At 38.8% G+C, this 12,963-nt stretch overlaps 1 protein-coding gene across 1 annotated transcript; it reads left to right on the plus strand.

The window, feature by feature from the left end:
* Window positions 1-5,330: 5,330 nt before the first annotated feature.
* LOC119736758 lies at window positions 5,331-10,369 on the plus strand. Its single transcript, XM_038210768.1, has 6 exons — window positions 5,331-5,418; window positions 6,351-6,698; window positions 7,956-8,183; window positions 9,303-9,524; window positions 9,990-10,133; window positions 10,287-10,369. Exons 1-6 carry the CDS (start codon window positions 5,385-5,387, stop codon window positions 10,367-10,369), a joined length of 1,059 nt encoding a protein of 352 aa, XP_038066696.1. The 5' UTR covers window positions 5,331-5,384.
* Window positions 10,370-12,963: the final 2,594 nt, after the last annotated feature.

A 12,963-nucleotide genomic window follows, 5' to 3' on the forward strand; every position in this document is an offset into this window, starting at 1 on the left:
GAATTATTGTGCAAATGTAACAACATACCTATGTTAGTTAATGTCTTGCATGGGTTTGAAATGTTGAATGATTCTCATTTTGATCTTTTACTGGATTACAAGATACACTGAATTCATTCCTGGTATACTTTTCATCCGCGTATATTATGCTCACGTTGACGACCCTATGAATTAATGAAAAAATGTCCATTTTTAAATTGATAATGGTATTCATTGTAAGCTGAATTCCAATAATAAAAAGTTTACATCTAAATTATTGGAGTCCATATTTCTTCAGGATGATTAACTTTACCCTCATCGTGTGAACGTATCTTCTGATTGATCGATCCAACAGGGTTTGGAGGGAGACTTAAATTGAGTAGAAGGCATTCATACAAACACCATGGAATCTGCTTAAGGTGAACTACATGCATTTTCTGTACGCCAACCCACCGACGGTCTCAGTGACAGTTACGTTGCTGTAACGGGAGGGGAGTGGGCATATACCTCCCCCATCCCCCCCCCCTCCATCAGATTACACCATCCCAGAATTGAGAGAAGGCATGAATCTGCTATTTAGTTTAACAACTATGGGCCTTATTCACGAGTTGGGATGGCGCCAGACTATTTATGCAGGCATTAATACATCCTTATTTTACAGTCATTTTTTTAATGTGGCTTTTAACATTACAGAACGTTTAATACCAATTTTAAATTGTTCATGGAAGCAGACTGGAATTAATTAGCTTGCTTTCATTTCTCTTCGCAAGGTCCAAAAATTAAGATTTTACCTCACTTTCAATTCAATATGGCCGACTCGTGCATAAGGCCCATGGAGTACCCCTATCAAGATCACACCATGAGCGATCACCAGAATGACCCCTCCCAAAATTGGACCCCGTGGTACTGAACGGATCAACGGACACAAAAAATGAGATTTCAGAAATGCACCCTTCCACTAAACAGAGGAAGTAGTCTTATAACGAAATGGCATAAATGGAGCCTTATTTTACAGTCATTTTTTTATGTGGCCTCTCTGGACTCCCATAAGTTTAGTCGGGTACCATTTGCAGTCATCAGCCGACAACTTGAGGCAAAACAAATCAGGGCAAGCTCCATACCAGAAACCGTAGATTAATTTTTTGGGGCCTTAGGGTTAGGGTTGGGATTAGGGTATGGGGTTAGGAATAGGAATATGTGCAGCCAAAACATAGGGGTGTCGGAACATAAAGGTGTAACCCATGGAGCATCGAAAATATGAGCCATCACCAGAATGACCCCCTCCCAAATTGGACACCATAATTATGGTGCTGAACGGACCAACCGACAAAAATTGAGACCAGCAATCCACCCTTTCACCAAACAGAAGATAGGAGTGGTCCTATAACGGAATGATCCTCGTGTTAACATTTTTATCATATATTTTTATCCTATTTAGTTTTGTTGTGATCAGTGGAGTTTTGTTGACGTTAGTTTGTGTTGACAATCTTTGGGTGCGTCCGGAGTCAATATTTACTTTTTTACAGCGGTACTGTGAAATCCAGGGAAACAAATAAACTTCAAGTGCACAGATTTCAATGGCTAGACTCTGAACATCTTCACTATTCAAGAGGAGGACATTTAAAGCGAACATTCACACTGGCAAATCCGGGGGGTGCAAAGATGCCGATTTATAAATCTGTTCACAGTTAAGCCACGAACGAGTGAACGCATCTGTTTTAAGAAAGATACTGTTGTTTTTGCTCCTCCATTCCCCCCTTTCCTTCAACGCGGGTATTTGAAATTTAGACTTTTATAAAATCCGGTGTAGCTAGGGATTCCAATCTTACAAATTATGTCATTTTACAATGCATTATTTATACCAAATTGTTTCCTCTCATTCCACACTCGCTCTGACAACCCAACACTGTTAGTCAAGCATTTTTCAAATGAATGATGATGGTATTCAAAACAAGCCGCATTCGCATTATTATTGATCAAAATTTCTTCAGGATTAAGTAAGTTGTATAAGTAACGTTACCTTAATTAACGTTTCCAAATTTCTTCTGATTGTGCATGCGAGCAGTTTGTGCAAGGGAGGGGAATGGGGAGTGCATCCAAGCCTGGCGGCTTCATTAAGAACTTTGGGAAGACCAAGGACGGATCCAGAAGACAATGTTTTTATTTTGGGGAGGGGGGCAAAAACATTTTGGTGCCCCAAAAAGTGGGTTAAACAAATTACGGCGTGAGGTTCGGGGCCCGCTTAAGGGACCCGTAATTTTTTTTGGATATAGATGCTCTGTGGTGCGATCTAAGGCAATTTCTGGCCACTTTAACAAATGTTTTGTTTTTTTGGAGGAAAAGATGGTGGTGTACTCATTGCCTGCCTTTATTGCGACGTCACATAAAAACAAATGGTTTCTTTCTTTGGGGGGGGGGCATGGGGGGGCATGCCCCCCTTTGCCCTCCCCCCCGGATCCGCCCTTGGGGAAGACAAGAATAACCTTCACTATTGTTTGAAAACCACTGAATGACCCAACAAGAAATTAGCCATCACCCTAAATGCTTTCCACCCAGTATGTTGGACCCCAACTGCGACACCACCAACTGACAGACAAACAAACAGATTAACGGACCAACATACATAAACCCCTCCCCTTCCCTTCCACCAAACAGAGGATGGGAGTGGCCCTTGTATGAATTTGCTCGTTGAGGAATAAATATGATTCTTAAATAATACTTTGAATGTGGTATGGAAGTAAAAAAATATGTTGTTGTTGTTGTTTTCAGTGGACATATATATATAGAGACATCCTGGGTGCGTGCCAATATTTGTTTATCTAGCGGTATTGCGAAATGCAGGGGAAAACCAGATACCGTATAAATGACATGACTTTATTTATGATTAACTATTTAAAAGGAGGTCATTTAAATTGAACATTCACACTGGCAGATCCAGGGGTGTATAGTTAAATCAGAGAATGACTGAAGATAACGATTCTGTAGTTTTACTCATTCCCGTTTTCTCCTTTCTTTTGACAGGTTTTATTGAAACTGTCAGCTTTAAGCAGCATCAAATCCCTGGACGTCTATTTTGTTTAGGTTTGGGCATTAAGCTGTAAAGCTTCCTAAGGGTTCTTAAGTTACAGTGGATGCCAAAGCGAAGACGAACCTGAACTTTGAAAAATAAACAACATCATAAATAATTATCCGTTAAAGCCCGAGTCCATCATTTGCAGCTATCCAAAAAAGTAACTGGCGTAATTACTGTTGAAAAACATACTGGTTGAAAGATAGTAAGGGGACTAAACTCCCTGTGAAATTGTCCTTTCTGGCAAGCTCTCATTTGGAAGAAATCAACGAAAGAAAGCATTTCCAACGGTGCTTCTTAAGAAGCACCGTAGGAAACTTTAAATTAGTTGTTCGTTTTGTTATTCGGCGCAGCGCGCACAAGCATTGGAACGACACACAGGCGCGCGCGGTTGCTATGATTCGTCGGATCAGTGCGCGACATCGCGTAAAGCTGCAATTCAAAACAATTCGAAACTTGATTTAGCAACTTTTGATTTTAAATTGAGATCCTAAAATGCTGTTTTTCTTGGAATATGAAGCTGAAGCTGAGCTGAAACTTCATCAAGTAAGTTGTTCAGTATCCTTTATTAGATTTTGAACACTTTTGTTGCTTCAAACGAACAAAATGCACTAATTACAAACGATGGACTAAAGCTTTAAAGATATAGGCCTAGTCCATCATTTGCAGCTACCGAAAAGTAACTGGCGTAACATACTTGGTTGAAAGATATAGAGGGGACTAAACTCCCTGTGAAATTATTCTCTCTGGCAAGCTGTCGTTTTGAAGTAATCCACGAAAGAAGGCCTTTCCAACCGTGCTTCATAAGACGCACCGTAGGAAAATTTAAATTAGTAGTTCGTTTTGTTATTCGGCGAAGCGCGCGCAAGCATTTCCACGACGCACACGCACGCGCAGTTGCTATAATTCGTCGGATCAGTGCGCAACATCGCGTAGCTGCAGTCGGTTCAGCGAGAATGTGGAGCTCATGATTTGAAATTGAGATCCTAGAATGCTTTTCTCGGAATATACAGCTGAAGCTGAGCTGAAACTTAATCAAGTTAGTTTTTCAGTGCCCTTCTTTAGATTTTGAGCACTTATTTTTTTGCTTCAATCGAACAAAATGCACAAATTACAAATGATGGACAATATCTCTAATCAAAGGTTGGAAACCCCTTCGTCCATGCAGAAAAACCGATCCACTTTGTTCAAACCACTGAGCCGGAATTGTCAATATTATTTATTTATCTAGCCACACGTGAAGCTTTCTGTTGCTAGTCATGCAATAAGTGTCATCATTGTTATGGGCATGGCATGATTTTCTGTTAGCCGTCAATCACAGCAATCTCTCGATGTTGTCACTTCCATTTAAAGCCAGCCCAGTGCCCGAGTGATTATTTTAAGCGCAGACTGTGATCAGTGCTAGTCAGCTAACCACATCGTTGTTTTCCCTCACAATGGCGTTCGTAAACGGCCTTTTGATTTTTTAAACATCGAACTTGAAGTCGAATTCTAGAACACCTCTTTTTACAGAAGGACGTTTACTATCTATTCTACTTTGGATTGGTAAATGTAAGTAACACGCCTATTGTTATCTATTCAATATTGTGTTTTGCCCTTCACCAACGTATTTTTTTTTTATAAACACTGTATAACTGTGTTGCCCCCGAGTGATTGTGAGAAGGAAAAAAAAACACAATCGAGTTGGACGCGAACCCACGACCTCCTGCTAACTACGCGGATGTCTTACCACTCGTCTATCCCGGGGACAGCTGGCCGGCTGGTTCTTTTTTCGCAAGCACTCGGAGGCAAGTCTACAGTGTTTTTAAAGATGCGCCTGTGAAGGGCAAAGCACAATATTGAGTTAACATCACCCTAGGCAATTTCTGTCTTATGACTAGTATCGTTTTCTAATTTTAGTTTTCATGTTTGATACAGTAGGCCTATAAAAATGCCCTATGCTGGTAGCTGAATGCAAGGGGAAATGCTATAAAGTGGCTAAACTTGAAAGTAAACAGGAAAATAACAGTCATTGAACGGAATCTTAGGTCTATTTCATCACTTGCAAAATTGTCTAAATGGATTTCAATATATCGTCGAATTTGATCGCCTTTATTCATGGCAGGGGTTCAAAAGTAAAAACTCCCTTAATGTTGCACAACAGCTAAGCTTAAAAAAGCCTTAGCTTTACTACTCATTCAAAATTCATATATAGGGTTCCGTGAAAGATAAACATTAATTAAGGCACCATAGTATACAACGACAAAAATGTTTTGAACAAATGCAACAAAGTTAATTCCATGTTTGCAATTTTGCTTCCGCTATAGAGACGGCAAAACTGACGAGGCGAGTCAAAATGCAGTGGGTATCAGTATCATTGCTGTTATGCTGTAAGTAATTACACATTTATATCTTTTGCGGACTGATGATGTGATCGGGATGCATGCATTGTTACTGTAAACTCTGTATTTTTTAAAAGAAATTACAGGTAAATTGATCGTTAGAGTCCAACACTATTTGTGGGTTGGACGGCAAATGCCGATGTTGACCGGTTGTGAATTACGAACAATTATGGACCGGTTGTGAATTACGGGAAAACCTAATTACAACATGAGAGAAAAATCATAGAACATCGGTGGATTTTTGTTCAATGACAAATTAAAAGTGAATAACTTTTTGAATTGCTTGAAAACTAGTGCTTGAAAAAAAATCTAATTTTCCGAAGTGTTAGTAGAACAAGTGTAAGTCAGAATGTCTTTGTCTTTTGCTGTCTGTCTGTCCGTTTTGTCTTGTATGGCATCCCCAGCTCAAGCAACTGCTTACCGGGACATGCCTCCATTTTCACCTTTGTTAATTTCAAGATAATATTTAATATACATGTACACTTGTTTGAGTAAACACCAATTGTTATTCTTTATTTAGCTGCATTTAATAAACTGAGAAATGGGAATAAATGTGAATTAATTGAAAAAAACATAGCACGGGGAATTAATTTTTAAATACATTTACGGGCAAATACGCCATTCGGGAAATCTTAACTACATCTCAGGGACGAATCATTGAACTACGCTTTGTGAACTGCTGCAATTTTTTCTCCTGAAAATGATGTTAATGCATTCACTTACAATCACGAGGGAATTCTGACGGTATTTCGGTCTGTAGGCCTACTTTAAATTACCGTAACTAATCACGAGCAGTACAATGTTGTCGAATTTGATTTAAAAAATGAAAAGGAATTGTTTTGCAGCAGTAATACTTCTTTGAATAGCTTTTTTTAGAAGGTGTAATTAATTCAGAAATATTTTCTCGTTCATTGGAGCAGGTGGACTCGTCCAAGCGTGCAAGAACACTGATGGAATCGTGTTCTTGGAACGAGGCCAACGAGGGGTCGTGCCCTGTCCTCTCGTAGAATCCTGCAAAATCCCCAGTGGATACATGTTAGCCATATACTGGTACTATGGCTCAACAAGGGACACATCCTTGCTCATCTCGCACTTCAGGGGAAGAGTGGCTCCTCAAAACGGGATCCCAGAGGGCGTCTATGATATCGACAATGAGTTCAGTCTCATCATTGAGAACGTCACCGCCTCCAATGAGGGAACCTACTACTTTCAGGTGACACTGCGTTCGAGAATAGTAGAATCAGGAAAGGTACAGGTCTGTGACAAGGGTAAGTGCACGACTATAATTTTTTCATGATCATGCAACCAGGTGCGGTTCTAGATCCAATATTTTAAGGGGAGTAGACCCTTCGCACGTGAGGTCACGTTATATATTCTAACGATTTTTGGGGGGCTGCTTTGGCAAAACAGCTTTTGTTTTTGATATTCTAATTTTTTTCCAGACTCCTGCCCATAGCATTTGTGCACGTTTTCATCGTGCCCGGCACTTTGGGCACTAACATTCATCCGATTGCCTCTTTGTTTTTGATATTCTTTTTTTTCCAGGCTCCTGCCCATAGCATTTGTACATGTTTTCATCGTGCCCGGCACTTTGGGCACTAACATTCATCCGATTGCCTCTGTACTTACTTGGCATACAAATAACTCAGCACCTGCAGATTTTTGCCTAACATTGACGTCATTATAACGCCATCACGTGTCGCGTGGCGTTACGTTTTGAAGGCCTATAACTATAATGGTATATTTTGCCCAGGCTGTTCCACCTACGAGCATTGGCGTATGAACAGCATTGTACTCTTCCACATTACTCTTTGTTCTCAATTTCCCTATTCGTTAACCTTAATTTATTTAATTAACTTCAAAGTATATTTTTACTTAAATCACTGTTTTGTACTTTATATTATCCCACTTTGTATTGGTTCACTAGAGAGTTCAAATTGAATTTTGAAATGTTCCTCTCTGGAATATCTCAAAATGGAGATCCCAGCCCATTGATGATGATGCATTATTCAAATAATGTTTTATCTCACTGTATTGAATTTTATTGTATTTGTAATGTATTGTATAATTATTCATGTTTGTGGTCATTATTAATTGTATGCAGGGCCCCAATGAAAACCAGTTTTAAACTGTTTGGGCATACCCTGAGTAAAGCAATGGGATAAATAAATAAATATATAAATGATAGCCTACACGATCGCTCTGACGATTAGTATACCCAGGGGTCTGATCTGATTGGCGGAGTCTCTGGTTTCTTTAGCCAATTTTGAACGAGTGAGGGCGCTCTTGCAACGCTACTTTCTTGGTATGCAATCACAGAGAAATCCCGTTCATGTAAGCAATTGAGTAGCTTTAACTTTAAAAAGAAAATTGTAAAATAGTAATATAATAATAATATAATAATATTTAAAAGCAAAACATGAAAGCAGCCTCACTCAAGAAAAAGGCTTTCCCACTCCAAAATTTTAATTTTCTCATGGGTTTGCTTCCACGTTAACTTCTTTCCGAATTCTTCTTACCAACAGTGTCCCCGAGTCGTCCATATCCTACCGTCATCGGCTGCAATCAAGACCACGACGCAGACACGTGTGAGGTGAGAGTACGACACGACAGCACGGTGCGTTACCTGATCTGCGTCATGGAGCAGGTCAAACCTGCCGTCCAATTGAGGTGGATCCGTCTGTTTCTTGGCGGACAGACGGAACTCAGCGCCTACACAACTGTCAGGCCTGTAGTTCTACCGGCCTACACGGGTAAGCAGTGTTTTTCGGAAGATTGCATTCCCCGTTTTTTTTTTTTCAAGTTTCATTACTAAAAAGTATTATCCTTTTCGAAATAACTTTTGTCTTAGCAATAACAAAAGTATTCCCTTTTTTGATATCGACAGAAACAAAATCAGCCCACGTTTTAGTTTTTATGGAATCGTTAGACTGCAACTTGCGAACTGCTTAGTGGCAGTCCGACAATAAGTCGCAGGGAAGGCTGGTTTCCGCCCAACAGTCAGTATCGATAATGTACGGACTGGGAGCCAGTCTACTCGCTAGACAGATCTTTTTGAGCAAAACAACACCCATTTTCTTAAAGGGTTGAAGACGCCCTTCCAAAAAATTAAAATAGGGGGAGGGGGAGATATTGAAAATGAATTTGAAAATGCAATAAGAGAACAACAAAAAAACACAGTTTGTTGATGAGCGACGGAAACGCAACTTGAACATCGTGCAGAGTATTGCTGTTTCATTTTGACTGTTTTTGTTAGAATAAGCTAAGGTGGTTTAGCAAGAAGGGCCTGCAATACCAATTTCAGTTTCCCCAGAGGTTGGACGTTTCTTTCCCGACAGTATGCCCTGTCATGCTTGCCTTGCGGAGTTGGTACAAAAAGGGGTGAATTCTTTCGCAGAAAAAAAATAAACAACTCAAACACATCCCTATTTGTTTTCGTTTTGCTCAAAGAACCGTGGATAGAACTTTAAGCTTTAAGACGGTGGTTGTGTTTAAAATTCCGTAAGTAAAAAATTACATGAGTGATTTGAATGATTCTTGTACTAACCAAAACCTTATGAATTGGGCTTTCATATCCCAGATTTTAAAAGTTCTACATGCAGAACTTCACTAAAACAGTAGTCCCGACATTTGGTTTCATTTTTTTTTTACTCACCATGTAGTCAAGTTGTTAGTTTGTTGTAAGAGTTTGTTTAATTTGAGTACAATTGATGAAATAAGCACAAGAGCAAATCGGCACATAAAAGAGCTCCTGAAAGCTTGTACGTTTTCCCTCTTTGACTGAAGTGCGTTTTGCTTTATAGAACAATTTGTATGGTTACTAAGTTAATTTTGTCAACACAAATATGATTGATTTCAAATCAATTAATCAGGGTCGTCTTTGAGAAACAACACCTCTTCAACTTCAGCATCAGTCCACTTGGCAAGAGTTGACGATGAGGAAGTCTACGAGTGCGAGGCAGTGGGTGTCGCTGTAGGGAACAGTACTCGCACAAGGGTACGCCTTACCAAAACTCACCCCACAACGGTAACTCACCCCACAACGGCAACTCATGACACAACTTACAATAAAGTTCAGTTCTCCAATAATCCACGTAAGTAACAATGACATGTCGGAACCATTTCTTGAGGTGATTAACTGTCAATTTGGTTGAGAATGAATCCTCTCGTGTATCACCCATCGCAGTTGAGCAAAGAACTCCCTCGACGTGACGTCAAATGGGTAGCAATGAAACTCGGGGAACCAATTCGGATTGAATTCTGACTAATTGAATCAAGTCAGACACCGATTGAATCAAGTCACATATCTATCGAATCAAGTCACAAATCAATTGAATCAAGTCAAATTTCAATCGAATCAAGTCAGATATCAATTTAATCCAGTCAGAAATCTTTGAATTAAGTCAGATATCAATCGAAACAAGTCCGATATCAATTTAATCAAGTCAGATATCAATTCAATCAAGTCAGATAAAAATTGAATCGAGTCAGATATCAATTGAATCAACTCAGAAATCAATTTAACAGAGTCAGTTTATGACAACTTGATTTTCTTTCAGAGACAACGCTTGATTTGGCTCATAAAGTATCACCAACTACCCGCAAACCTCTCCGACAACCTTTAGGACAACCCGCGGCTGTGATTGCGTTAGAAGTCCTATTGTCAATCATTGTCATCGCCATCCTCATTATCCAAGTTGTAAGTACAGTTGACGCTCGTTTAAACAAACTCCGTTAATTAATATAAATTTTGGTTATAGTGAACATATATCATTCGTTCCAACCGTGCATTTATGTTTACAATGAATGTGACCGACATTCCTTAAAAGTTATTATAATGATTGTTATTAATGCAGATTATTTTAAAGAAGAAATACAGCAGAGGACAGTTCACATCGCAGACGAGGGTTGCGAACTGGGTCAGATCTCCGGAGTGTAAATTTTATACCGAAATTTTCAAATTGGGAGGCAGATGGGCCGTCCCTTCAGGAACCAGGGACATTGGTGTAGGTGATCGTGTGTAGAAAGTAAAATTGTGTTTCGAGAATGGATGTAATGTCTGATCTTATGAATACTGAAATATTCAGTTTAATTTGCTTGCCGGTGATAAGTTTTTTTTTTTTTTAAAGTGGATACCACATTAAAAATGTAATCTAGAAAAGCGACTTTAAGATTTGTACAATGTAATATTATCTGAATGTAAATATTTTCAATTATGCAAATTGGAAGTATTTCGTATGTATGTATTTTGTATATGTTGATTTTATTGGCGTGTATTTACATAAAATAGAAATTGAAAAGTTGTTATTGTTTGTACAGGTCGTAAATATGAATGAGTATTGTACTCAAGAGGAACGAAAAATTATTATCAGTTTGTGTACAGGTTGCCATTATTAATGTGTATTGCACATAATAGAAATCGAAAAATTATATTCATTTTAGAGCGTGTCGCTATTTTGATTTATTGTTAATAGTATATATTACAATTCTGACCATAAATCATCAATCCGCGTAATAGGATCCATGTTGGCATAAAAGTATTCCGCAAAAGGTACTTATTATTATAATCCAGTTCTACTTAGCTATTGGGGATTTAGAGGGGGGGTTCGCAACCCCCACACCCAATCAGTCGCTGACTGATGTTATGAATATGATACTAGTGAAATAGGCCCAAAAACTTAAATAGAACGCTAAAGTTTTTTTAAGTATATTTTTACGAATGGCTTTATAATGCTGGAGAAAATTCCCAGGGACAAGTTCCCCCGGACTACTTAGCAAGGTATGCCTTCAGCACGCCTTCACTCAACCACCCTTCCATCCACCATCATACTCCACTCCACTTTAAAGATGGATGGGGTATTCTTTCATACAAATATCAGGCCTTTGACTGAGGGTGAATCGACCCTGTATTAACCAGAGATTAGAATCTATCTCAAAAACGACGACACTAAAATAATGGAGAGGTTATATTACTATTGCATGGACAGAGATTATAATTTATCTCCAAAATGACGACACTTAAATAATTGTGGGGTTAAATTATTATTGCATGCACAATGCAGCAGGCCTAGTTGTTGTACTTACTTCCTGTCAGGAATGTTGGGTTTTCAAGGGACTGAGCATGACACATTTAAAGAAAACATGCAATAGGATTTTTGACATTTCGATACATTTAAACAGCCTTCTCGCTATGTAGCTATAACAAAGGTCTGACTTCTCACTCTCCTTTGTAGCAATAAGAGGGAGAAATTTCACCAAAGTAATTTCTATGCTAATTAAACTTTTGCTTGAGCCAAAGTATGATGCCGTTCAAGGAATAACAGTAGTGTCTCCATAGCTTTGTGTACAAAATTAATATATATTTCCCCCGTTTTGGGGGGAGTAAGTTCCACTTTTACTTGTTTATCATGTTAAACAGGTTGTTTGGACAATAGTTACTATTGGCCGACAATTCTTCAAAACTTTGTTGTGGGTAATTTTGAAGGACTAATTATTGTATATACTGTTATTTATAATATATATAATTATGCAGCCAACTGTTAATCTAAAACGTTTGGCACTTGGCGAGTTGTTTAAGTAGTGAGTCTTACACCTCGTATTCCACAAGATTCTTCTCGTTTTTACATATTGACGTCACACACATCACAGCCGAGTGTTATCTATTTTTTTTGTATAAAAGTGATAATGATTTCTCAATATTAATATATTTGAACATTCAGAATAAGAAAATAAAAACATAAAAACTGTCACCCTGAGATGTGTTCCTCCAAAAACCCACGTTTACCATCGGGGTAAAAATAGGAAAACGTGTCTTAAAAGGAAAAACCTATCCTAACATGGATACAATTTTCGTCACTGACACCATGCTGGCACCCTGAGCATGTTGTAGCAATACAGTACGGAGAAAAAACGTTTTGAAAGGATTGACGTGAATTTAATCCATGCTTATACTTGTGTGATTACACAGAAATGTAATTAAGTAATGCTTTAGGCCAAAAAAAAAAAAGTCTCCGGTTTCTGGTATGCGCGCGCGTCGTTGTAGCCATGCGCGTCGGCAAAATGAAAAAGTTTTTTTTTCAATGAAAGATGATGTCTCAAAACCGCCAAACTCACTGGTTTGACTGGAATCCTGCTGCTGCACATTTTTAACGTGTTTTTAGATTGAGTAATGGTCGAGAATAAGCTTTATGTGGCCTCTCTGGACTCCCAATCCCATATAGGCCTATTTGTACTAAGTTTAGTCGGGCTCAATTTGCAGTCATCAGCACACACTTGAAGCAAAAAAGTCTGGTAAAAAAAAAAAAAAGCCGCGTCGCCGCACCACTTTTTGGGCAAGCTCCATACCAGAAACCAGAGACTTTTTTTTTTGGCCTTAACCGGTGAATTTAGATCAGTGTCAGTTCGTGAAAACGAAAATAACCTGCATATGACTTAAAATTTTCTATATCTTTATGGTTCTAGCACGTGCCGCGCACTGACGCACAACTGGGTGTCAGTTCGTGGTGATGAAAAATTGAAATGACAAAAAATCCC

This window comes from Patiria miniata, unplaced genomic scaffold (genome assembly GCF_015706575.1).
Source record: "Patiria miniata isolate m_02_andy unplaced genomic scaffold, ASM1570657v1 HiC_scaffold_3, whole genome shotgun sequence".
NCBI lineage: Eukaryota > Metazoa > Echinodermata > Asteroidea > Valvatida > Asterinidae > Patiria > Patiria miniata.

Coding starts and splice junctions, on each gene's coding strand:
- LOC119736758 (XM_038210768.1), top strand. CDS start 5,385: ATGCAGTGGGTATCAGTATCATTGCTGTTATGCT. Junction 6,699..7,955: donor GGTACAGGTCTGTGACAAGG/GTAAGTGCACGA, acceptor TCTTACCAACAG/TGTCCCCGAGTCGTCCATAT. Junction 10,134..10,286: donor CCTCATTATCCAAGTTGTAA/GTACAGTTGACG, acceptor TTATTAATGCAG/ATTATTTTAAAGAAGAAATA.